Raw genomic sequence first — 24,033 nt, forward strand, 5'->3', positions numbered from 1 at the left:
GTGGAGGTGAGGGGAGGAAAGGGGAAGAGAGAGAAGGAGAGGAGAGAGGAGCTGAGGGTGGTGGAGAGATGAGAGGAGAGTGGAGGTGAGGGGAGGAGAGATTAGAGGAAAGAAGAACCTGCACAGATGGCTGTCACACACCTGCTTCGTGTCACTATTCATTTGCATGGCTCACTTCCTCCCAACCCCCTCTCTCCCCCTCTCTTCTAGTTATCCTGTCTCTCTCCCCCTCACCCTGTGTGGTTATCCTTTCTCTCTCCATCTCTCCCCCTCTTCTAGTTATCCCACTCTCTCTCTCTCCTCCCCTCTCTCCTCCCCCCTCTCTCTCCCCCCTTCCTCTCTCTGATGTTTCCATGGAATATGTGCTTGTACTCTGAACGTCTACCAGGCATATGGAGGCATTCCCCAAAGACGTCTTCACCTGCCTGTCACCACACACACCTTGTGTGTGTTTGTGTGTTTACGCCTCTTCACAGCTTCTTTCAGTTGTCATTGAAAAAGTTTGGCTGGGTATGAGCCGTCACAGCTTGGGTTCAACCTTGTGTTACGGAGTAAAGTTGCGAGGCGTTCGTCGTCCTCTGTTCCTCTCAGGAACACTGACGTGCCCTGGGAGGGGTGAGGAGGGGGGAGGAGGGGGAGGAGGGGGGAGGAGGGATGGTTAGAGGAGAGAGGCGAGGGGGGAGGGGCAAGGGGGACTCTACTCTTCTCATCTTTCTCCTCTCCTGTTCTCTCCTCTCCAGAGCTTGTTGACATTTAGGACTGTCTAACGAGCAAGGCTCCCCTCAGCCTTATCTGAAGTCTCCGAGATGTGGAAATGGCCCTGTCTCTGTCGTCAAGGAGGCGAGACAAGACAGGACGCATCTCTGCTTCCTGTCTCTGTGTCAGCTAACTTTTGTCATCCTGGAGATCTGCCACTGATTGGTCGATATGGCCTTTTTAGAATCTCCCATCTCGTCTCCCAGGTTACGGAGGTCTGATTTCAAAGGAGAGGGAGAGACTTTTTGCAAACTACAAAAATCAAGCACAATGTGTGTGTGTGCAAGTGTGCGTGTGTATCTGCATATGTGCCTGTGTGTGTGCGTGTGTGTATGAGAGCTCCCTAATGAAGTGAGCAAAGGACACAGGTAAAAAATGTCTGTGTTGCTCAATGATGCCATCTAGCGCCATGACAATGTACATACATTTGCCAAAATCGCCATTGGATCAGAATTAGAATCAGAATCAGAATCAGAATCAGATTTATTCACCATGAAAGTTTGCACTGACAAGGAATTTGCTTTGGCAGGAAGGTGCATACAGTAAACATATAGGAATCTTAAATTTAAATATGTGGTCTAACTATACTAAGGATACATAAACTAGCAATACTAAGTGGAATACAATTAAAATAAAATATACAATAAGTAAAATATAAGTTGCCAATTTACAATATAAAATACAATATAAAATACAAATATTACAGGAATTGAGTGTAGTGCAAAATGTAAATAGTTTTTAAAGACATTCAGTCAGTGTGAGCTTTGGCCTTGTTGAGGAGGCCAACAGCGGAAGGGAAGAAACTGTTTGTATGGCGTGAGGTTTTGGTCCTGATGGACCGCAGCCTTCTGCCAGAGGGGAGTGACTGGAACAGGGAGTGTCCAGGGTGGGAGGAGTCAGCCACAATCTTCTTCGCCCGTCTCAGGGTCCTCGAGGTGTGCAGGTCCTCGAGGGAAGGCAGATTGCAGCCAATCACCTTCTCTGCAGTGCGGATGATACGCTGCAGCCTGCTCTTGTCCTTGGCAGTGGCAGCAGCGTACCAGGTGGTGATGGAGGAGGTGAGGATGGACTCAATGATGGCTGTGTAGAAGTGCACCATCATTGTTTTTGACAGGTTGAATTTCTTCAGCTGCCGCAGGAAGTACATCCTCTGTTGTGCTTTCTTGGTGAGGGAGCTAATGTTCAGTTCCCACTTGAGGTCCTGGGAGAGGATAGTGCCCAGGAAGCGGAAGGACTCCACAGTGTTGACTGGGGAGTCACACAGGGGGATGGGGGTGAGTGGGGCGGTGTTCTTCCTGAAGTCCACAACCATCTCCACTGTCTTGAGAGCATTGAGCTCTAGGTTGTTCTGGTTGCACCAGGTCACCAGGTTGTCTGCTTCCCACCTATAATCAGACTCGTCTCCACCAGAGATGAGCCCAATGAGGGTGGTGTCGTCTGCAAACTTCAGGAGTTTCACGGACGGATGACTGGAGGTGCAGCTGTTGGTGTACAGGGAGAAGAGCAGAGGAGAAAGGACGCAGCCCTGGGGAGATCCAGTGCTGATGGACCGGGAATCAGAGACTTGTGTTCCCAGCTTAACGCACTGCTTCCTGTCAGACAGGAAGTCTGTGATCCACCTGCAGGTGGAATCAGGCACGTTCAGCTGGGAGAGCTTGTCCTGAAGCAGAGCGGGGATGATGGTATTAAAGGCAGAGCTGAAGTCCACAAACAGGATCCTGGCGTAGGATGCTGGGGAGTCCAGGTGCTGTAGGGTGAAGTGGAGGGCCATATTAACTGCATCGTCCACAGACCTGTTGGCTCTGTAGGCAAACTGCAGGGGGTCCAGTAGAGGGTCTGGGATGGATTTAAGGTGTGCCAGCACCAGGCGCTCAAAAGAGGTCAGGGCGACGGGTTTGTAGTCATTATGTCCAGTTGGCCTGGGCTTTTTGGGCACAGGGATGATGGTGGAGGACTTGAGACAGGCTGGCACATGGCATGTCTCCAGGGAGGTGTTGAAGATGTAGGTAAACACCGGAGACAGCAGACAGATGGCACTGGGACTAGCCTGGCTCTGCCCTCCTAGGTACTTCCGCTCGATTTTCATTTTGCTTCTGTACTGCGTCTGGGCTTGAGGTATATTGGTCAGATGTGTCCGGTAAACTTTTTACCGGTCCAATCAGCGAACAGAGGAAGTGGCTGAGAACGATGACGTTGATGTTGTGCGCTGGTTCGAGTTGTAGTTTGGTAATGGCGGCGGAGAAAGATGCGAGCGAAGCCATTCGGTCCGTTGTGGCAACGCTGCCGAATATCCAGAAGTTAAAGCCAGAGCAAGAACAATCTTTGATCCCCACAGGGTTCGTTTGATTTTCCAGCTAGCTCTGTTAGTGGTGAAGGAGTTGGCTAAGACGAACGCTAGCGATTGGTCATGGCAGATCCAGAGTGGCTTTGGGCAGATCCAATAGTTTTAAACTCTAAAACTCTCTTTAAACTCTAAAACAACAGAGTACCCGCCTTCAAGGAAGTTAATGCTTGTCAACGGAACGAGCCCAGACTCTCTGTATAAATGCAATGTACGAGAGTCCGGTTAGGACCAGGCTAACTGGGACCATGAAGGATATACAACATTTCACAAAACGGTGTATCTGTATGTGGGCTTGATGTGTGTTTGTGTGTCTGTATGTGTGTGTTTTTGTGTGTGTTTGTGAGTGCATGTGTGTCTGTGTCTCTCTGTGTGAATGCTTGTGCCTATTGTCCATAAGATGTTCTGCTGTCACTTAATCCATTTCTCCTCAGCTGTGTCCGTGACAACGGGCCTATTTCTGGCTGCGTATGGTTACCATGGTGAAGGGTACCTCTGACTTTGCACTACAGCAGAGGACACCTTTCAGAACTTCCAGAATCTCAGATCAACCAGCTCTGGAGCCCTGGACCTCACCAACACCTCCACTCCTCCACCCTGGAGCCCTGGACCTCACCAACCCTCCACTCCTCCACCCTGGACCTCACCAACACCTCCACTCCTCCACCTTAGACCTCACCAACACCTCCACTCCTCCACCCTGGACCTCACCAACACCTCCACTCCTCCACCCTGGAGCCCTGGACCTCACCAACCCTCCACTCCTCCACCCTGGAGCCCTGGACCTCACCAACCCTCCACTCCTCCACCCTGGAGCCCTGGACCTCACCAACACCTCTACCCCATCCATTACCTGACACTGCCCCCCTGTCTGAGTCATGCTTTCTACTAACTATCCTATCTGTTAGCCTGTCCTGTTAGCCTGCTCTGCTAGCCTGTCCTGCGGTCTGCAAGTCTATTCTGCTAACTCCTAGCCTGTCATACTAGCCAGCGGGGTTCTACTGTGTTGTGTTCCACTGTTGAGTTCTACTGTGTTGTGTTCCACTGTTGAGTTCTACTGTGTTGTGTTTTACTGTTGAGTTCCACTGTGTTGTGTTCCACTGTTGAGTTCTACTGTGTTGTGTTCCACTGTTGAGTTCTACTGTGTTGTGCTCCACTGTTGAGTTCTACTGTGTTGTGTTTTACTGTTGAGTTCCACTGTGTTGTGTTCCGCTGTTGAGTTCTACTGTGTTGTGTTTTACTGTTGAGTTCCACCGTGTTGTGTTCCACTGTTTCAGTTCTACTGTGTTGTGCTCCACTGTTGAGTTCTACTGTGTTGTGTTCCACTGTTGAGTTCTACTGTGTTGTGTTCCACTGTTGAGTTCTACTGTGTTGTGTTTTACTGTTGAGTCCTACTGTGTTGTGTTCCACTGTTGAGTTCTACTGTGTTGTGTTCCACTGTTGCGTTCTACTGTGTTGAGTTCTACCATGGTGTTCTACTGTTGTATTTTATTGTGTTGTGTTCGACTGTTCTACTGTGTTTTGTAGAGTTAATGTTTATTGTTGTTGTCAAAGCCAGAGTTCAGGGGTCAAGTGTTTGGAAAACTACCAAAATAATCCTCCATCGACCCGATCCAGTTTTGTGGAGTCAACAAAACCAGAGCTGAAACATCCCACCACAAAAACTAGTGCTCAGACTTTGCACCTTAGAAAACATTTTTCACATTGACAAACACACTGGTGATCTTTGTTTATCTTGGGATTTTGTGGGATCCGTTGAGATCTAATGTGTTTGCAAAAACACAATTGTTTGACGCCATCCCCGAGGCAACTGCAGCAAAGTGTTGCTCTGGACCAATCAGGGGCCAGTAAACTAAATCCCAGTTGAGGGAGGACACCGAGGTAAACACATCTCCAATCCTCTTTAACTGATGATGTAATCCCCCCCACCCTAACCATCCCAGGATTAGACAGAGAATTCTCTGACCGATTAGGAGTGGAATGTGTGTGTTCATGTGTGTGTAGCCTTTGTGTGTGTGTGTGTGTTTGTATTTGTGTGACACATGTTTTTTGTTCACGTGTGTGTAGCCTCCATGTGTTTGTGCGATGCATGGGAGTGTGTGTGTGTGTGTGTCTGTTTGTGTGCAGCCTTTGTGTGTATGATTGGAATATTTGTGTGTTCATCCTTTCTGTGTGTGGAGTCTTTGTGTGAGTGTGCATGTGTGTGTGTGTATGCGTGTCTAGCCTTTGTGTGTTTGTGTGGCAAATGCAGATGTGTGCACGTGAGCGTGCAGCCTTTGTGTGTGTGTGTGTGTGCTCCATGACACATCTGCCAGGTTCAGCAACTGTGGGTTGTGTAGCAGGGACCTGTTGTGACCTCACACATTCACATGGAGGAAGTGAGGGAAGTCACACCCCCTTCCAGCCTCTCCAAAATCCTCCCTCCCCCCTGTGCACCCCCCCCTCCACGCCCTGTCCACGCCCCTGAGCAGATGGAGCTGGAGGCCTTTCAGTCAGTGTGTGCGTGTGCATAACGTCTGTGTGTGTGTGAGAGAGAGTGAGCGAGTGAGTGAGTGAGTGAGCGAGCGAGGAGGCAACAGCCGTTTTAGGGTTGAACAATGACAATGGAGAGCCAGTAACAATGCTTCAACAGGCTGTAGCTCCAGCATGAAAGTGCATACCTTATGTTCTGTCTGCTATCCAAACCATGCAGCTACATGTCCTGTGTTATGTCTGGTATAAGAACTATTTCAAAACAGGTCTAGTGTACTGTATGACATGACAACCATATACCATGAATCAACATGTTTGGGCATCTCTTGACAGATTGAGAAATGATCAAATAGGAAATCAAACCTCTTGTAGCCTACTCTTTTTTTTTGTATAGCAAGAATGTGTTTGTGTGGTTAAGGTCACTTTGTATTTCAGTCCTGTCCAGGGTCGGACTGGCCATCTGGAGACTCGGGAGATTTCCCGAACGGCCGGTCAAACCGGCCGGCTGCTACGGCCACGGCACTATTCAAGAAAAAATACTCCTAATAGTTTACGCTCACTTTGAGGACGGCCTTAATACCATCCAACTGTTTAACTGGAGCGATCCAAAATCCAAAGGGTGGGTGTGGGCATTTTCCCCGTGTAAACTCGAAGTGTGCACCGTCCATTTTACAGATCACGATTGGTTAAAAATCAATCGTTTTCCTGGTACAGCCAATTCGTTGGAGCTATTTTAGCTAACATCGTTGTTTCTTTAGAAAAGAAATGGAAAGGAAAAGAAAATGAGAAAAACAACAGGCACAGCAAGCAAATGCTGCACAATGTAGAAGTATAGAATACATGTTTCCGCCGTCAAAAGACGGTATTTGCAGCCCGAAGATGCGGCTGGCGCCAGGTGCAAGCAGCCTATGACAGGTGCAGCACTAAAACTGTACACAATAGTCAGTCTGTTAACAGGGTTATTATATGGAAATTAGTTTGTTGAATTGATTGTCATTATTGAATATACTGATTATTGTTCTTTTGCAACATCAAATAGCAGAGGCAGAAACAGAGACGAGTATGGAAAAAGAAAGTGAGGGAGAAAGTGGAGGGGGGGGGGGGGGGGGGGGGGGGGGTTGCGGGCGTCCCAGTCCGACCCTGGTCCTGTCTCGTATCCTGAATTGAATCTCCTGAATTGTTATAATCAGTTCAGTTCTCCAAACATGAAACTATCTTTTAATCTCAACCTTTCACTGTTACTTCATCCGATTACTTTCTACTCAATTTTTGGCCCAAGACAGACACTGTTATATAAAACATAAACGTTCAGTTACATAAGACCCTACGGTTACACACATACACACACTTATAACCTTTGAAATAGAGCAGAGTGAAATTATCGCCTGAATGATTTTGTTTCATAAATGTTACTCGGCGAGAGGAATAAAACACCCAAAGCAATCAGGCCCTCCGTGATTTGTTTTTTGTATTTCATCGGTCTCGGGTCTTATTATGGCCCAAGCGTCGCATACATTAATAGAAACACCCCGTGCGCGTGTCTGACGTCGTGCGACCTATCACCCCCCGTAATTATGGAGAGGGGGAGTGAAAGGAGGAAAGCCAGCCACAGGGGGAGGAAGATATCCCGGCTGTAGATCATAACAGTCAGATCAGCCAACGCGTACAGTAGCTGGGGCTGTCGAATTACATCCAGCCAAGGCCCTTACGACTGGGCTTATGATACCGTTTCCGTTATTTTGGACTTTGACAAGAAGGAAACGATGCTTTAACCGGTAATGCGGTAACGGTTAGTTAGCACTGACATTTCACGGATACTTTTCTCAGGGATGTTTTGGTAGATCTGCCTGTGCGTTGGAGGCTAATGGCCGCTAGTAGATCGGCTTGAACAGTAAAACGGCTTGAGCTACCGGGGGCTGTGTAGGCGTCTTTTTAAGTGTTTAGGGGCCCTACTGTATACTTGTGATATTTGCGACTTACAGTTTAGAACAATATACCTGCAGCGTGATCTAATGCTAACCGTATTTAAATGTCTCATTAGTTTCGAAAACGTAGCAGATAATACACAAATTTGCGTTGATCGGACTGACAAAGAGCCCCGTCTTTAGCCTAGCTAGCTCGAGAGTTAGCTAGTTAGCATACCAACGAACAACAGTATCGCAAGCTAGTGTACAGCTGCTGTTGCGGTAGCGATGCCTTTTGTCTTGGGCTACGTACTGGCACAATGACACCAGACACAAAGGCTCCGTTGACACCGAGATGGGATCTTATAGGGCACGAAATCGCAGATGTAATTTAGAGGTAGAGTGATTATCGGGTTAGGATTAGATAGATAGCTTGTAGTTGCTAGCCAGCGAGCTAGAATATAGTTGTGTTGTTCCTTTTTGTTGTTGTTAGAGGTAGCTAAACCACTGCCATCTAGCTAACCAACCTACACAGAGTACTTCAGAGACCGTTCTGTCGCTGTATCTGTTTTTTGCTAGTGTCATTATTTTATAGGGAGGACAGATCTTTCTTTGGACCTTAACTTGATTTGCGAACATTGTCGAATTGCTGACCAGTATAGAAACATACATCATTTTTTGACCAATTTAGCTACCTTCTTAGCTAACGTTTCGGAAACGGCAAGAAATATCAGCTATACCCGTACACGAAACAGAGCTGCTATTATGGCCCGTACACTCGCCTCTGAAAGGACCGTATCATGGACAGCGCTAACCACGGTTATATTCATATTCACTGGTAAGTATAACATACTCCCATACTGTGATACTCACCTGAGAAAGCGGATACTACACACACACTCAGTACCGGATGATTATGTGAATCAGCCTAACATTGCCCTCTATCCCAGACATCAACAACGAGAGTCAAACACATCCAGATACATACAAATTATACAATTTATACCATTTTGTATCATGCAGTTTATAAGGGTGGTGTGAAGCTATAAGTTCAGTGAGCTGACTGCGGATAAAGAGGTCATACGTTCAAATCATCCATGTTGATTTGGATCAATAACAGCTAAATAAACAGTGTTATTACTAAGGAACACAGCATGAACCGTTGTCAGAGTGACTGTGATAGCCAGGCCAGCTGGAGATGAGGGGGGGGGGGGGGGGGTTCAGACTGTCGCCTTGTCATCCACCACATCTGTTTCCCTCTGTTGATGTAGCAGTGTGCGTCTGGAATGGTGAAGAGGTCCTGTCACGTGGTGGTTCTTTAACTCCATTAACCCAGGGTCACTGCTGTATAAACACTTGAGCATGTGAAGGGCCTTTAAACTGCAGTTGATATCTTCTTTATATGTTATTGCTGCACTGTAGTTGCACTGTGCCTGGTAGCTTATGTGTGGTTACTTTGCGTCGTGGCTAGTAAATGCATATCGTTCCTTGACTAGGTCCTTCATTTTCGGCTGTACTGTCTACAGGCACAATGTATGTCGCTTTGAATAAACCAGTCCCCAGTGTGTGTTTGAATGAGGACAGGTGTGGTCCCTGGTGTGTGTGTGTGTGAGGTGAGTCCCTGGTGAGTGTGAGGCCAGTGTAGTCTATGGTGTCATCTCTGACTTCCATGTTCAGTCCTCCAAGATATTATGGCAGTGGAGGAGTCTGTGCCGGCTTGTGAAATCTTGTGTATTGTTAGCTTGTTTACTTTGTTTCCTGGTACTTATAGACTGCCTGCTGACTGGAGGGAATAGACAGCATAAGGAATGTCCTGTGTGTGTGTGTAGTCAAGCATGTTGTGTGTGCATGCCAAGGCAGTTTTTTCCACTGGTCTCCCTCCCCATGTATAATTTACAGTCAGCTGCTACTGTAGAGCAATCATCCGTGGGAAGGAGAGTGGAGGGGGGTGAGGGCAGGGCTTGGGGTGAGTAGGACTTAAGGGCAGGAGGGATGGTTTGAGAGGGAGAGTGGAAGAGAGAAGGGGGCATGGGTGAAGAGAATGAGCAGTAGGACACTGTCCATGTGTCCTACCCTGCTCTCCCCCTGCTTCTCCCTGGTCCCCCCCCCGCCCCCCCCCCCCCCCCCCCCGCTGCCCCCCCACCCCCTCCCTGCTCCCCTGCCTCCCCACTGGGCTTTCAAACATTCCTACATCTGTTGTATGTCAGCTGTGAATGGGGAATCAGCCCCCCCCAGCCCCCTGGCCCCCAGGACTAGATGTTCTTAATATGGGGACAGAGGGGCTCAGAGGCCATCAAAACATTGCCCTCCCCCCTCCTCCACAAGAAAGAGTTGTTAATCATCTAAGTCAATGCCAAAGTCAATGCCTTTGTAACCTCTGTTCCATCCACAACCAGTGTGCATAGTGTCCTGTCAATACAGTTGAGTGGATTCATTGGTCAACTCGTGGCTAGAACTTTCCCTTCCATTCTTCAGGGGGAAAGGGCCCCCTGTAGAGGAGCAGGGGTTAGCTGACAGCTAACAGCTAACAGCTGACAGCTAACCCGGCCATGGAAAACAGATGCTGGTGCTAATGCTAGCTGGAAGCTGCCAGCCTACTCTTATCACCTCTGTAACGGATAGCGTTTGTTTGCTGTCTCATCCCAGTGAGAACATGGACAGAAGGGTTGTCGTTGCTCTGCTCCGTTCACCCTCAGGTGAACATTCAGTCTCAGACCTCCAGTCCAAGGCCCTGCGGTTGCCATAGGAACCGCCTTGTGCTCAGAGAAGCGTTAAAGTGTGAAGTTTTCTCATGGTCAGCTGGTAGCAAAGAGGCTAGGACTGTCTGGCCTGACCTCTCTCTCTTCTCGCTCGCTCTCTGTCTGTCTTTTCTCCTCGGTCTCTCACCTTTTCATCCCTCATCTCTTCTCCCCTCTTTTGTCTCTCACTCGTTTGTCTCTCGCTGTTTCTATATTGCCATGTTAGAGAAAGCAAACATACTATACGTACAAAACGCCCATACGTCTACATATGGCGCTCTCTCTTTACTCTTTCTTTCCCCCCCCCCCCCCCCCCCCCCCCCCTTTCTCCCTCTGTCCTCGGAGGGGAAATGAAGGGTGCTGATTCGTGGCAGGTTCACATCACAGGTCTCTGTTAGAACATGTCACAGGGCTAGGCTGTTACCATGCAGCTCAGTTCGCACACACACAAGCTCATACACCCCACACTCATAAACACACACACACGCTCATACACACGCACACACACACACACACAGTGCAGGCTAATAACAAGGCAGAGGACATGTGACTCGAGCTGGAGCTCTGCCGAGCTGGCTTTGATGCTGTTCCTCAGCCCGGGGCAGGACCTGTTCATGACGGGTCCCAGTGTCAGTGGGGCTCTTCCTCCTGTCTTGGCGCTCCAGAGTCCTCCGGCTTCTCGTGTTCTCCAGGTGTAATTACACCCTCCTCACCTTGGGGGAAGGAGGCAGGGAACAGAGGGAGGCTGGGAACTAGAGGGAGGCTGGGAACTAGAGGGAGGCAGGGAACAGAGGGAGGCAGGGAACAGAAGGAGGCAGGGAACTAGAGGGAGGCAGGGAACTAGAGGGAGGCGGGGAAGGAAGAATGTGTGACCCTGGTCCTGGGTTCTGACCCCAGCTGTGCTGACAGGGTCAGACAGGATGGAAGGATGAACCCAGGAAGCAATCGTAGCCATCCAAGCCACTGGGTCACTGTGGACTATAAGCATGAACCCACACTACCCAGAACACAAACTAACACAAACCCAGAATCCACACTGGCTCGTTAATTACAGCAAAGACAGCTGTATTTGGTTTACAATCAACAATGAACTCAACTCACTATATGAACTACTTTTCAGAAATGAAAACCTTCCTCATTCGTTTGTGTTGTGCAGGTTCTGCAGTGGGCTCCCAGCACAGTGACAATGTCTACGTATCAGGGATCAGCAACGGTGAGTTCACAACCGCTCGCCTAGCCTTCTGTGGTGCCAGCAACAGTTAGCGACAGCACCAGTTAGCTGTGGTACCAGTTAACTCTGGTACCAGCTAGCTAGAGTATCAGTTAGCTAGAGTATCAGTTAACTCTGGCACCAGCTAGCTAGAGTATCAGTTAGCTAAAGTAGCAGTTAACCGTGGTACCAGTTAACTGTGTTACCAGTTAGCTATAGTCCCACTTAGCTAGAGTAGCAGTTGGTAACTGCTTTGTAGTTAGCTTTTGCCTTAGCTTGCTTGGAACCATCATGGACAGCCTACCTAAAACCCTCAGTGTACCAGGGTGACGGGCTGCTTGAGCCAGTACAGTGTAGAGGAGAGGAGCCGTTAGTCAGTCACACCTCGTTTGTTTTAATGATCCCTTAGCTATGATCCTGTGCTAACGTGTGTGTGTGCAGCCTGCGGGGAGGTGCCGGAGCAGCTGCGGTCCTCCAGCGGGGTGATCACCACCCCGGGATGGCCCTTCGAGTACCCCTCCAGGATCAACTGCACCTGGAACATCAGAGCCAACCCCGGAGAGATCGTCACCATCAGGTACCCTCTCTCTCTCCTCCTCTTCTCTTCTTCTTCGACTTCCCCTCACGTCCTCTCGTTTCCTCTTCCCTGTCCTCTCTCTCCTCTCCTCTCGTGATCAGGCTGTCTTCTCTCTCCTCTCCTCTCGTGATCAGTCTGTCCTCTCTCTCCTCTCCTGTCCTCTCGTGATCAGTCTGTCCTCTCTCTCCTCTCCTGATCAGTCTGTCCTCTCGTGGTCAGTCTGTCCTCTCTCTCCTCTCCTCTCCTCTCGTGATCAGTCTGTCCTCTCTCTCCTCTCCTCTCCTCTCGTGATCAGTCTGTCCTCTCTCTCCTCTCCTCTCGTGATCAGTCTGTCCTCTCGTGATCAGTCTGTCCTCTCTCTCCTTCCTCTCGTGATCAGTCTGTCCTCTCTCTCCTCTCCTGTTCTCTCGTGATCAGTCTGTCCTCTCGTGATCAGTCTGTCCTCTCTCTCCTCTCCTCTCTCTCTTCTCCTGTCCTCGCACACGCACACACACAGCACACATGCTCACGCGCGCGTACGCAAACGGCGTTTGTGTTTTTTACCAATTGTTATTGTGTTATGAGTGGTTTTGTTGATGTTGTGATGAGGCCCAGACACGCCAACAACCTCCTCTGGCCACTTATACTCTGTGTCCATGGTTACCGACACAGAAATAGCCTCTTGTGGTCGTGTTCCCGCCGGAAGTAGATGGATGCCTTTGCTTAAGCAAACCTATGTCCAAATATGGTCATGATCCCGAGAGACCGTTTGTTAAGGGATGTTTCGAGAGCAGACCCATGCGTTTTTGGATTGATCGTCCCGTATAGCCACATCCACGTGTTCTCGTATGGATTGATCGTCCTGTGTGGTGGTCTTATTGGCAGCACTCTGCTTGTTGTGTCTTCGAGAGGCAGAACTTGCGCTAACCTCCGTTTCTCCCCTCCTCCTTATCCCTCCTCCCCTTCACCTCGTTCCTCCTCCTCCGCCCCCTCCTCCCTCCTCCTCTACCCCCTGCAGCTTCCAGGACTTTGAGCTGCAAAGTTCTCGGCGCTGCGTTCAGGACTGGCTCTCCATCGGCAGCTACAAGAACCTGGACGGGTTCCGAGCCTGCGGTTCCACCCTGCCCGCCCCCTACATCTCCTCCCAGGACCACGTGTGGGTCAAGTTCCACTCCGACGACAGCCTCACCGCCAAGGGCTTCCGGCTCACCTACATCACTGGTAGGAGGGGTGGGGGAGGCCTGGAGGGCTGGGGGGTTGGATGGATGGGTACTACATTTGGAGGGCTGGAGGGTTGGAGGGCTGGAGGGTTGAAGGGCTGGAGGGGCTGGAGGGCTAAGGGTCATGGAGAACACGGGTCATGGTATTCCTGGTGTCCTGGTCCATCACACTAAACAAGGTGTGTGTGTTTTCTCTGTGTATGTGTGTGTTCTCTCTGTGTGTGTGTGCTCTCCGTGTCCTCCGCGCGCGTCCACCCCCCCCGTCCCCTCCCCCAGGGCGCCCCGAGGAGTCGAGCTGCGACTCGGACCAGTTCCACTGCTCCAACGGGAAGTGCGTCCCGGACTCGTGGCGGTGCAACGCCATGGACGAGTGCGGCGACAACTCGGACGAGGAGCTGTGCTCCCGGACCAACCCCTCGGCCACCTTCTCCTTCCAGCCCTGCGCCTTCAACCAGTTCCCCTGCCTGTCCCGCTACACGCGCGTCTACACCTGCCTGCCCGAGTCGCTGAAGTGCGACGGCAGCATCGACTGCCAGGACCTGGGCGACGAGATCGACTGCGACGTGCCCACCTGCGGCGAGTGGCTGAGGAACTTCTACGGGACGTTCAGCTCGCCCAACTACCCCGACTTCTACCCGCCCGGGAGCAACTGCACCTGGCTGATCGACACGGGCGACCACCGCAAGGTCATCCTGCGCTTCACCGACTTCAAGGTGCGCTCGCGGCCCAGGGAGGAGGGGTTACCGTGGGGTCAGGGGGAGGGGTTACCGTGGGGTCAGGGGGAGGGGTTACTGTGGGGTCAGGGGGAGGGGTTAGTGTGGGGTCAGGGGGAGGGGTTACTGTGGGGTCAGGGGGAGAGGTTAGTGTGGGGTCAGGGGTTGGGGTTAGTGTGGGGTCAGGGGGAGGGGTTACCGTGGGGTCAGGGGGAGGGGTTACTGTGGGGTTAGGGGGAGGGGTTAGTGTGGGGTCAGGGGGAGGGGTTACTGTGGGGTCAGGGGGAGGGGTTACCGTGGGGTCAGGGGGAGGGGTTAGTGTGGGGTCAGGGGGAGGGGTTACCGTGGAGTCAGGGGGAGGGGTTACTGTGAGGTCAGGGGGAGGGGTTACTGTGGGGTCAGGGGGAGGGGCTACTGTGGTCATTTAACCCTCAGACACTGAGATGACAGGTCAACAAATACTGTGACTACATAGACTAGGGTCAGGGTTAGAAGGTATGGTCATTGTGATATTGTGACTCATAGTGTGTGTGTGTGTGTGCAGCTGGACGGTACAGGGTACGGGGACTATGTGAAGGTGTATGACGGTCTGGAGGAGAACCCTCGCCGGCTGCTCCGCGTCCTCACCGCCTTCGACTCCCGCGCCCCCGTCGCCGTGGTAGCGTCGTCAGGGCAACTCAGGGTCCACTTCTACGCCGACAAGATCAACGCCGCCCGCGGCTTCAACGTCACCTACCAGGTCTGACCCCGCTCTCCTCTCTCTGTTTCTTTCTCTGTCCATCTCCCTCTCTCTCTCTCCCTCTCTCCTGTCTAAACTTGTCATGAGTCAGTGACCAGGTCTGAATTTGTCCATCTCAACCCTTTTAGCGCCATCCTTTCCATCCATCCATCCTTCTCTCTCTCTCTCCCTCCCTCCCTCCATCTCTCTTTAAATGCCACCGTTGCCTCTGTCTCTCCATCCATCCTCTATTTTCCCCTCCATCCATCCATCCATCCATCGATTTTTCCCTCCCATCCTCTCTAACTCCTTTCCTGACCTCCCATGTGTCATCGACATGGTCTGAATCCTTTTTGGCTCCTCATTGCTTCTCTACTGCTATTTCAGGTGGAGGGCTTCTGCCTGCCGTGGGAGGTCCCGTGCGGGGGCAACTGGGGCTGCTACACGGAGCAGCAGCGCTGCGACGGCTACTGGCACTGCCCGAACGGGCGCGACGAGCTCAACTGCTCGGCGTGCCAGGACGACGAGTTCCCGTGCTCGCGCAACGGCGCCTGCTACCCGCGCTCGGACCGCTGCAACTACCAGAACCGCTGCCCCAACGGCTCCGACGAGAAGAACTGCTTCTTCTGCCAGCCGGGCAACTTCCACTGCAAGAACAACCGCTGCGTGTTCGAGAGCTGGGTGTGCGACGCGCAGGACGACTGCGGCGACGGCAGCGACGAGGAGAGCTGCCCGGTGATCGTGCCCACGCGCGTCATCACGGCCGCCGTGATCGGCAGCCTGATCTGCGGCCTGCTGCTGGTCATCGCCCTGGGGTGCACCTGCAAGCTGTACTCGCTGCGGATGTTTGAGCGCAGGTGCGTGCTGCGCCGAGGACGGTAGATTTGCGTGTGTCGGAAATGTCAATGCATGTCAATGCGTCTGACGCACTCGGTTTGGTTGTTGCAGGTCGTTCGAGACCCAGCTGTCCCGCGTGGAGGCGGAGCTGCTGAGGAGAGAGGCTCCGCCCTCGTATGGTCAGCTGATCGCCCAGGGACTCATCCCCCCGGTGGAGGACTTCCCTGTCTGCTCCGGCAACCAGGTACACACCTCCTACACCCCCTCCTTCCTACATCCCTCCTCTCCACTCCTACATCACTACATCACTCTCCTTCATCCTTCCTCTCCTCTCTCCTCTGCATCTCTCCTTCTCCCATCTGTCCTACATCCATCCCTCCTCTCCTCCATCCTTCCTCGCCTCTTCTACATCCTCTCTCCTCGAATTCTACATCTCGCTCCTCTCTCCCTACATCACTTGTCTCCCTCCCTCTCCTCCATCTCTCCCTCTCCTCCAGGCCTCCGTGCTGGAGAACCTGCGCCTGGCCGTGCGCTCCCAGCTGGGCTTCACCTCCATCCGCCTGCCCACCTCCGGCCGCCACGGCAACCTGTGGCGCCGCCTCTTCAACTTCACGCGCTCGCGGCGCTCCGGCTCGCTGGCGCTGGTGTCGTCCGACCCGGAGGACAGCGCGGGGAACACCGGGGGAGGCGGCGCCGGCCCAGCGGAGAGGACCGGGGCGCACCGGGGCCTGCTGCCGCTGGACTCGGACGACACGGACACGGAGGGCGAGCGGCGCGACGCCAGCATCGGGGCCGTGGGGGGGGGGCTGGCGGCCCCCCTCCCCCAGAAGACCCCGCCCGCGTCAGCGGTGGAGGCCATCGTGGCGGTAACGGCCAGCTTGGTGGCGCCGGCGGCGCCCGGCCGCGACCAGCGGGAGAGAGAGCGGGAGCGGGAGCGCCCCCTGGTGGTGGTGGACGAGCCGCTCGGACCCGAGTCCCCCAGAGGAGGGGGCCCCCCGCGGGCCGCCGCCGTCGCCTCCTCCGGGGCCAGGGGCCTCCAGAGCGCCCGGGGCCTGGTCACGCGCAGCCTGCACTGGGTCCGGGGCCTCTCCCTGGGCCGGGCCCAGAACCACCACAGCCCCCTGAGGCAGCTGGAGCACGGGGGGGGAGGCGGCGAGGGAGCGGGGGGGAGCCGGGGGGAGGAAGAGGACGACGTGGAGCTGCTCATCCCCACCTCCGACCCCGCCTCAGACTCGGACTCCGCCTCCTCCGTCAGCGAGGCCTGCCAGCCGCTGCTGGAGCGCAGGCTCCTCCCCCAGGCGGGGGGCGGGCGAGCGTGCGGGGGGAGGCTGGGCAGGGGGAGGCAGGGGGGGAGGGACGGCCCGTGTGAACACTGCGGGATGGTCCACACGGCCCAGATCCCTGACGCATGTCTAGAGGCCACAGGGAAGACAGAGAGCAGCGACGACGAGCTCCTGCTGCTGTGTTAGAGCACAGCGCCCCCCACCCCCCCCCGGTGGCTCCTCGGTGTCATTACATCCCCCTCCTGTGCCCCCCTGGTGGGCTTCCTGCTGTCTTTACCACAAGCTCCTCACCACAGCGCCCTCTGGTGCCTCCGTCCTGTCCTTGCGTCTCCCCCTGGTGGTCATTCCAAGTCACTACCCCAACAGTCTGCTGCTTGGCTGGGTTAGCTACCGGCCCGATGCCCCCCTCCCTCCCCTAGCCTTCCCTCCACCCTGTCCCATCGACACAACCTGAGATCTCCCCTCGGTACGCTTGGATCTCTGTCGGTACGACAAACGAACAGGCTGTTTCGGCCGGTACGACGATGAATTTCGTCCCCCTTTGGTGCGACTTTAAACAGTGTCCCCCTGGGAAACTCGTGGAATCTTTCCGCCCTCCTGACTGTTGTCATGCTTACTGTATGCTGCTGGTGATGTCACTTCCTGGGAACTGTGACCCCCCCCCCCCAACTACCCTATTACATTTTGGAGTGGACCATAAGAGAGGCGTGTGTATGTCAGGAGAAGTGTGTGTGTGTTGGAAGGAGGGGCAGGGGGGGGGGGGGGGGGGGGGGGGGGGGGGGGGGGTTGGTCAGGTAAGACAGCCTGTCACTGTCCAGAAGACACACCCTGGCAAACACACACAACTGCTAACACACACACCTCTGTAAACACACACTTGCACCCTGCTAGGTACTGGGAGACTGACTGAGAAACCCAGAGGTAGAGATCATGTAGGAGAGAGAAGGTACTGTGTGTCACTTGTCATGTGAGCTGTGATTAACGTGATTGGATAGCTCCTGGCGGGTGCAATTGCACCCTGGACCTCCTTGGTCGGTACAGTTCTGCCCTGCTATTTGGGGTTTCTTATTAGTCGGTTTCAACTCCACGGACAGTGTTCCTGCCATTCTGTTGGACGATACCAGCCGGTTTCGTCATGCTTTGTCACGGCAACAAGCTTTTATTTATACAAAACAAAGAGAATAACAGAATCTGATTCTGAGGACTAAACATTGTGTTACATCATCGAGCGATGTTTGATGTATTTATTGTTTTGTTACTATTTTGGTAACCTCAATGTTTTGGTACTAAGAAGACTTGTGTGAGTGTGTATATTTATATTTATTATTATTATTATTAATTTCAGTAGCTGTTACTTCTTCTTGGGAGATGCATGTCCAAATTGTCTTGTGCTATTTTTTGTTAAGTGGTACGGTGTTGGAAAAAATTATATAAACATAACTGTTTACTGCACTAAAGATATGAATAAAACATTCATCCTGCTAATGGGTGTGTGCGTGTGTTTTACATCCTACAAGTTTACATTTACATTCAGTCATTTAGCAGACACTCTTATCCAGAGCGACTTAATGAGTACAGGGACATTCCCCCCCAAAGTAGGGTGACGTGCCTTGCCCAAGAACACAACGTCAATGGCATAGCTGGGAATTGAACAGGCAACCTTCTGATTAATAGCCTCATTCCTTCACCGCTCAGACATCCAAACAGGTTGTGTGTTGCTGCTAGTTAAACCACTCAGACACAGTATCTCAGAAGTTCACACCGAACACAGAAGTACTCAGCTATGGCGAGCGGAAAGGGCCATGGAGAACCAGCCTAAGGAGACTGTCGTGTGACGTCTACTTCTGGATAAGTAGCCTACATCGTCGCATCTACTTGTGGATAATTATGTAGTCGCCATACTTTTAAGCACATTTTAGAGTAAATGTATAGTTCTAGAGCTTTATAACGTTTATAATTTTAATGTCAGAAGATGACTTGCAGGGTGGGCTTTAGGGTTTTGGGGATCCTAAACTAAAATAGTGTATGAGGCCCTTTTGATTGGCAAAATATGTTTTTTTACAAATGTTTTTGTTGGGAGGGCCCCCAAACAAATGTTTATGTTATTGGGCTGGGTCCGGCCCTTCCCTTGCAATTTCAAATCCTTGTTTGCACCTTCCAACAGGTCTTAAAACTAGTTTGCCGACTTGTTATTGTCCAGTAAGTAACTTGTCGGACCAATAATATTGGTTGAGGGAAAGGCTTATAAAAGGAGGCTACCAAACCACCCAACCACTTGGAGAGTTACTGGATCCCCCCCTACACAGGTACTGGATCTCTTTCTGCTGTCAATTCTGCTGGGCAAGGGTTAAAATCTGGAATTTTAAGCGCACCCTCAATTGACATTCTTATTTAAAACACCAAGAAAAGTAAAAGTAAATGTAAATCCATATCAGGCCTATTATTATATTATTTTCGTGTTTTCTATCGTTCATTAGGTATCTTCCGCTCTCCAGGACTTCAGGAAACATGTTTTTGCTAATGATTTGCATCTTGACCCTGCACCGAGTTCACTCTGCATGCAATGTGGTGTGTAGAGTTTGGTTTGTATAAAAACTATCTTTGAGACACGGAATTAATAACAGACTGCACAGAATACGATAGTTGTATGTAACTAATGTGCGAGCTGAAGTTGTGTTCTGACTTAACTGGTTCTTTTCTTTCACATCCTCTTTTGTCCTAAGCAATCAAGTAAGTGCAACTTATATTCACCAGACTTCACTGTACTCATATCATCATGTACAGACTGCCCAATCTAGAATCATTTATTTTATTGTTTAGATAAACATAAATTGACTAAAAGTAATTAGCATTCAATGTTGAATTGATCATGTGTTTTATGAAACCCCATTCTGGTTAGGATTCAATAGAGATTAAGAAATGTTGATGAGCTTTTATATATTTTCAAATATGTGTGTAGCGATATGCACTAACAACACAGCAGTTCAGAGGGAAATCCTTGATCAGCATAACACTCTCAGGCGAACTGTTCAGCCTACGGCAAGCGACATGCTCAAGATGGTAAGCTTTCACGTCTACAGTTTCATACCAGTCCTTCTGAACCGACGGTGACTTGATGTTCATATCTTTACTCATGTAATATTTAACACACCATGGGTCGGTTTGATTTAAATGGGTCACTATTCAAAAGGTCAACACCAAACGTTACCCACCCATCATTTGCATGCTGCATGTACCTTGCAGAGCTGGAGTGAGGAGGCTGCAGCCACTGCTCAGGCATGGGTTGATACCTGTTCCATGGCTCATGGTCCACCCAGCAGTCGCATGATTGGAGGTAGAACATACCAACGTATAAATGACCAACATCTTCGCTCATCTCCTTGGTTTTTTTTCACTGATATTTCAATCAGGAGAGACCTGGATAAGTGAAAGATATTTATTACGGAATAATAAATGTACTACAATGTTTGGAGCTTGGACCCCGCGGGGAATTATATAAATCAACGGGCGCCTGCCCAACGCCCGAAGAAGAATCCCCCGCGGAGTCCAGACACTGGTGGCAGTGGCACAGCCGACGACCAATCGAGCCGAAGATGGAGACAGGAACCGGGTGGCGACGGGGAGGTGGAGGGTCGCGCACTTGACAGTATGAACGAACTACACAGGGAGAGCATCGTATTTAAAGGCACGGATCATATGACGCCATGTATTGTAGGCGGGAGCGCTAATCAACCTGAACCACAGTGACCGCCCGACCCGGGAACGGGGGAAGGTAGGGCGTTCTTAGCGGGGGGAGTGAGTAGTGTAAACTACGATTGAGCCAGAGTGCAGAGATCGGTCTTGCCTGACTGAACTAGCGCTAAGCTTCATATCTACCCACTCTACAGGGTACTGTGTGATTTCAAGGTACTCCTAGCTTACCCGCTAACTTATTCATATTTCACTTACATAATGCATATCGATCCTACAGTTGAGTAGCTTGGTAAACAGATGGCTCACTTCACTTATTAGTTGGGCATGTGTCCAGTAGTAAACCAACCAAGGGTTGTCCATAATAAGCCTTGTCAAAATTGAATCACAGAGATATGATCAACCAAACATCAAATCACATGAGTAAAAATTCTGGGACCCCAACACCTTTCTATAGGCACATTGTTCCTAGAGTGTGTGCTAACTTATTCCAAGAAATGTATATATTACAGAATTATGTTTATACACTATATATCTATGTACTTTTGTGTTTCTTTTCTCATTTCCATGATGAACAGACTATGAATGTGGCGAGAACCTCTTCAAATCATCTGAATCAATTGATTGGACGAAAGTTGTCACAGTCTGGCACAGTGAAGTCATGAATTACCAATATCCTAATGGCTCAATCAATGGTCAACCCATTGGTCACTACACACAGGTAACATCTTTCTGATGAATGCTTGGCATTCTGTTTGGACTTCATGGACATGTAAAGGGAAGCCTAGACATAAAAACAACCTGCTGGCCCAATGTTGCTTCTCCTTTGATACAGGTAGTGTGGAATAGCTCTTACAAAGTTGGCTGTGGAGTAGCCTTGTGTCCAGACTCAGTCTATTTCTATGGCTGCCACTATTACAGAGCGTAAGTCCCATTTTCGCAAACCTCCACAAGCTGTTTAGAACGTGCACTCTGATCCACATAACACGGCAAGAAATTGATAAGCATATTTTAAACTGGCATTTGAAAGGTTATATTTATGTGCAGCACGTGTCAAAACGCCAAATGTAACAACCTCTCATGGGTGTAGAGTAATCAAGCGGGTGGAAGTTATAAGCTAGTGATCCTTTGAATGCTTTCGTTAACAGTGGGAATTTCATAGGAGTGCCACCATACAAGGTTGGAGCGCCATGTGCCATGTGTCCCAATGCATGTGAAAACAACCTTTGCAGTAAGTTACATGATATACTGTGTGCAAAAACCTGCCCTATAGTAAGATGACCTCATACCCATAGTAATTGAGTAATAGTGATATCACTGTATACTATATATTTGTGTAGTTTATATATACTGTATATGTGTAAACATACTGTATATATACTGCACATATGATGTATATGCCATATCTGAATGCACATTAGCTACTATACAAATAGACCTTTTGGGAATTGTAAATTAACTTGACTTTCTTGTTTCATTACAGCCAATCCCTGTCCTTACATAAACAAGTATCCCAACTGTGCAGCACTTAAAGCAAAGGGCGGGTGTGACAACATATGGGTGTCTAACAATTGCGCTCCCCTCTGTAAATGCCACAGTGAAATCATCCCAATAGCTTGAAAATTGGAAACTCATAAGCGCAGCTAGTTCAGGCAGGGCAATCGGGGACCTAAGGCGTCTTCATGTTCAAGACTGTTGACATAAATACTTTCCTTGATCAAATTATTTTTACAGTTTTGCAGTGGTTGACTTGAGCACATGATTAACACCACATGAATTTTTTTTTTTTTCTTGAAGATCTATTGTCAGTTTCATGGAATATTGACCAGTGGAAAGCTTTCTGCGCTCTACAAACATAATTAGGTTTAATGGTAAGAACATGGGATGAAAATGATGTTTGCACAAAGAACACTGACCTTAAAATGCAATTTCTGAATTTTAGGATATATTTTGTTAATGAATATCAGTTGAGGATAATGATTACATTTATGGACTTCTATTCTACACTTTCCTGTAATGTGGCATTAACCCGTTAATTAGTAGCGTCACGTATATGTGATTGTTCGAAAGCGGGCCCCACACAGTACCGTCACACATATGTGATTCTGAACATTCCAACCGACTATTTTCCGATAGACAAAAACGATATGACAAACGCTATAGTATGGCTTCAAAATTTACAATTGGGAGGCTAACAAGTAACACTAGCAGGTAGTAGCATTGCTACGAGTATTATGCTAGGTTGCTAGGTAACGGAAGCTAACTAAAGCTAGCTAGCTTTCCTTTCGAAAAAATAACTCACTCTGCTGGCAGCGTCGGTAATATTTAGAACTCACTCCTCTAAAGGTTAAATGCATTTTAAACAATCAAAATATGACCTGTTTTGGGGGAAATGGGACAAAACCTTAACAACCAAGTCTGCAACTACAATAAAAATTGGAAGGAATATTTTCGTTTTGTTAACTTCATTTTGAATAGTTAAAATTGTACATTCTACCATGAAATTGAGTGTATGAATCACATGTTACAAACAGGAAGATCCAACCCAGTGTCTTAATGCTTATCTTATTTTCTCTGGTCTCATACCAGTGAATGTGCTGTGTGCATTATGACTCATTCCCTTCCCGTTTAAACTTTCCATTTGGCAACTGCACCAGCTTATTGTCTTTTAAAATACAAAAACCCAGAAGTTAAAGATGAATTGCCCACTATTTATATTCTGTAGAACAGGAGTAAAGCTTTAATCTCATGTCCAGTTGTCCATATCAATTAGCATGCTATCAACAAAGATTCCCATGGGGTCAGCAGAGTCATTCTGTGCATGTGCCTCAAGCCTCAATTCAACATCAATCCTGAATTAGAATGCAAAAACCTGACAGTTATGCATGACGAGGACACACACAAAATAAATATTATACAAATGAGAATGACAAAGATATATTATTGGTTTATTATGTGCAATATCTACAATTTGTGGTACACTGAGAGAGGAGGACAAACGTGGGTTCCCCTCCTGTCATGTGTGTCAGAAAATGGTCAAAGTCAGTCTTCTTTGTCACTTTCCTCTTTGTCTAAATTCTCGTTGTCCTCTGGTCCATCTGTGTACGTATTGACTCCAAGGCACTCCATGTCCACTGTTGCATGCAATGGTATTAGTTTTATTCAACTGTAAAAAAAAACAGACATTCTTTTTGTATGTGTTTACTGTAGTGGGGGTCAGATGGCTGAGCGGTTAGGGAGTCGGGCTATTAATCAGAAGGTCGCCGGATCGATTCCTGGCTGTGCCAAATGACGTTGTGTCCTTGAGCAAGGAAAGTTGGCTTCTTGTCTTCAAAAAGAAGCTGCCAATTCTTACGCATTGGCCGTAAGACACGCATTTCCACCAGTTCACACGCTGTCACGCCACGCCTTGTATTTCTCACACTGAGAAGGCAACGCCAACCAAGTAGTCCTGCTAACGTTGTAAACAGTAATGGAGGAGGTGCAGGCACATGGAGTGAAGCAACATAGACGTGCAAACACCTGAAAGCTTGTCTGCACAGAATGGCTCTGCTGACCCCATGGGAATCTTTGTTGATAGCATGCTAAATGATAT

The 24,033-nt window shown here is 49.8% G+C and overlaps 2 protein-coding genes across 2 annotated transcripts; both read left to right on the top strand.

The window, feature by feature from the left end:
* The first annotated feature begins 7,166 nt into the window (after window positions 1–7,166).
* On the top strand, window positions 7,167–18,233 carry lrp12 (low density lipoprotein receptor-related protein 12). The gene is made up of 9 exons (XM_047019450.1): window positions 7,167–8,311; window positions 11,368–11,424; window positions 11,863–11,998; window positions 12,996–13,198; window positions 13,474–13,910; window positions 14,455–14,649; window positions 15,016–15,485; window positions 15,577–15,709; window positions 15,963–18,233. The coding sequence occupies exons 1-9, from the start codon at window positions 8,239–8,241 to the stop codon at window positions 16,932–16,934; spliced, it is 2,676 nt and encodes an 891-aa protein (XP_046875406.1). The 5' UTR covers window positions 7,167–8,238; the 3' UTR covers window positions 16,935–18,233.
* A 748-nt stretch (window positions 18,234–18,981) lies between these two features.
* LOC124467291 (serotriflin-like) lies at window positions 18,982–22,460 on the top strand. Its single transcript, XM_047019528.1, has 9 exons — window positions 18,982–19,054; window positions 19,226–19,316; window positions 19,472–19,478; window positions 19,708–19,808; window positions 19,992–20,082; window positions 21,017–21,159; window positions 21,274–21,362; window positions 21,587–21,669; window positions 21,922–22,460. The coding sequence occupies exons 2-9, from the start codon at window positions 19,257–19,259 to the stop codon at window positions 22,056–22,058; spliced, it is 711 nt and encodes a 236-aa protein (XP_046875484.1). The 5' UTR covers window positions 18,982–19,054; window positions 19,226–19,256; the 3' UTR covers window positions 22,059–22,460.
* Window positions 22,461–24,033: the final 1,573 nt, after the last annotated feature.

The sequence above is a fragment of the Hypomesus transpacificus genome, chromosome 4, assembly GCF_021917145.1.
Source record: "Hypomesus transpacificus isolate Combined female chromosome 4, fHypTra1, whole genome shotgun sequence".
NCBI classification, from domain to species: Eukaryota; Metazoa; Chordata; class Actinopteri; order Osmeriformes; family Osmeridae; genus Hypomesus; species Hypomesus transpacificus.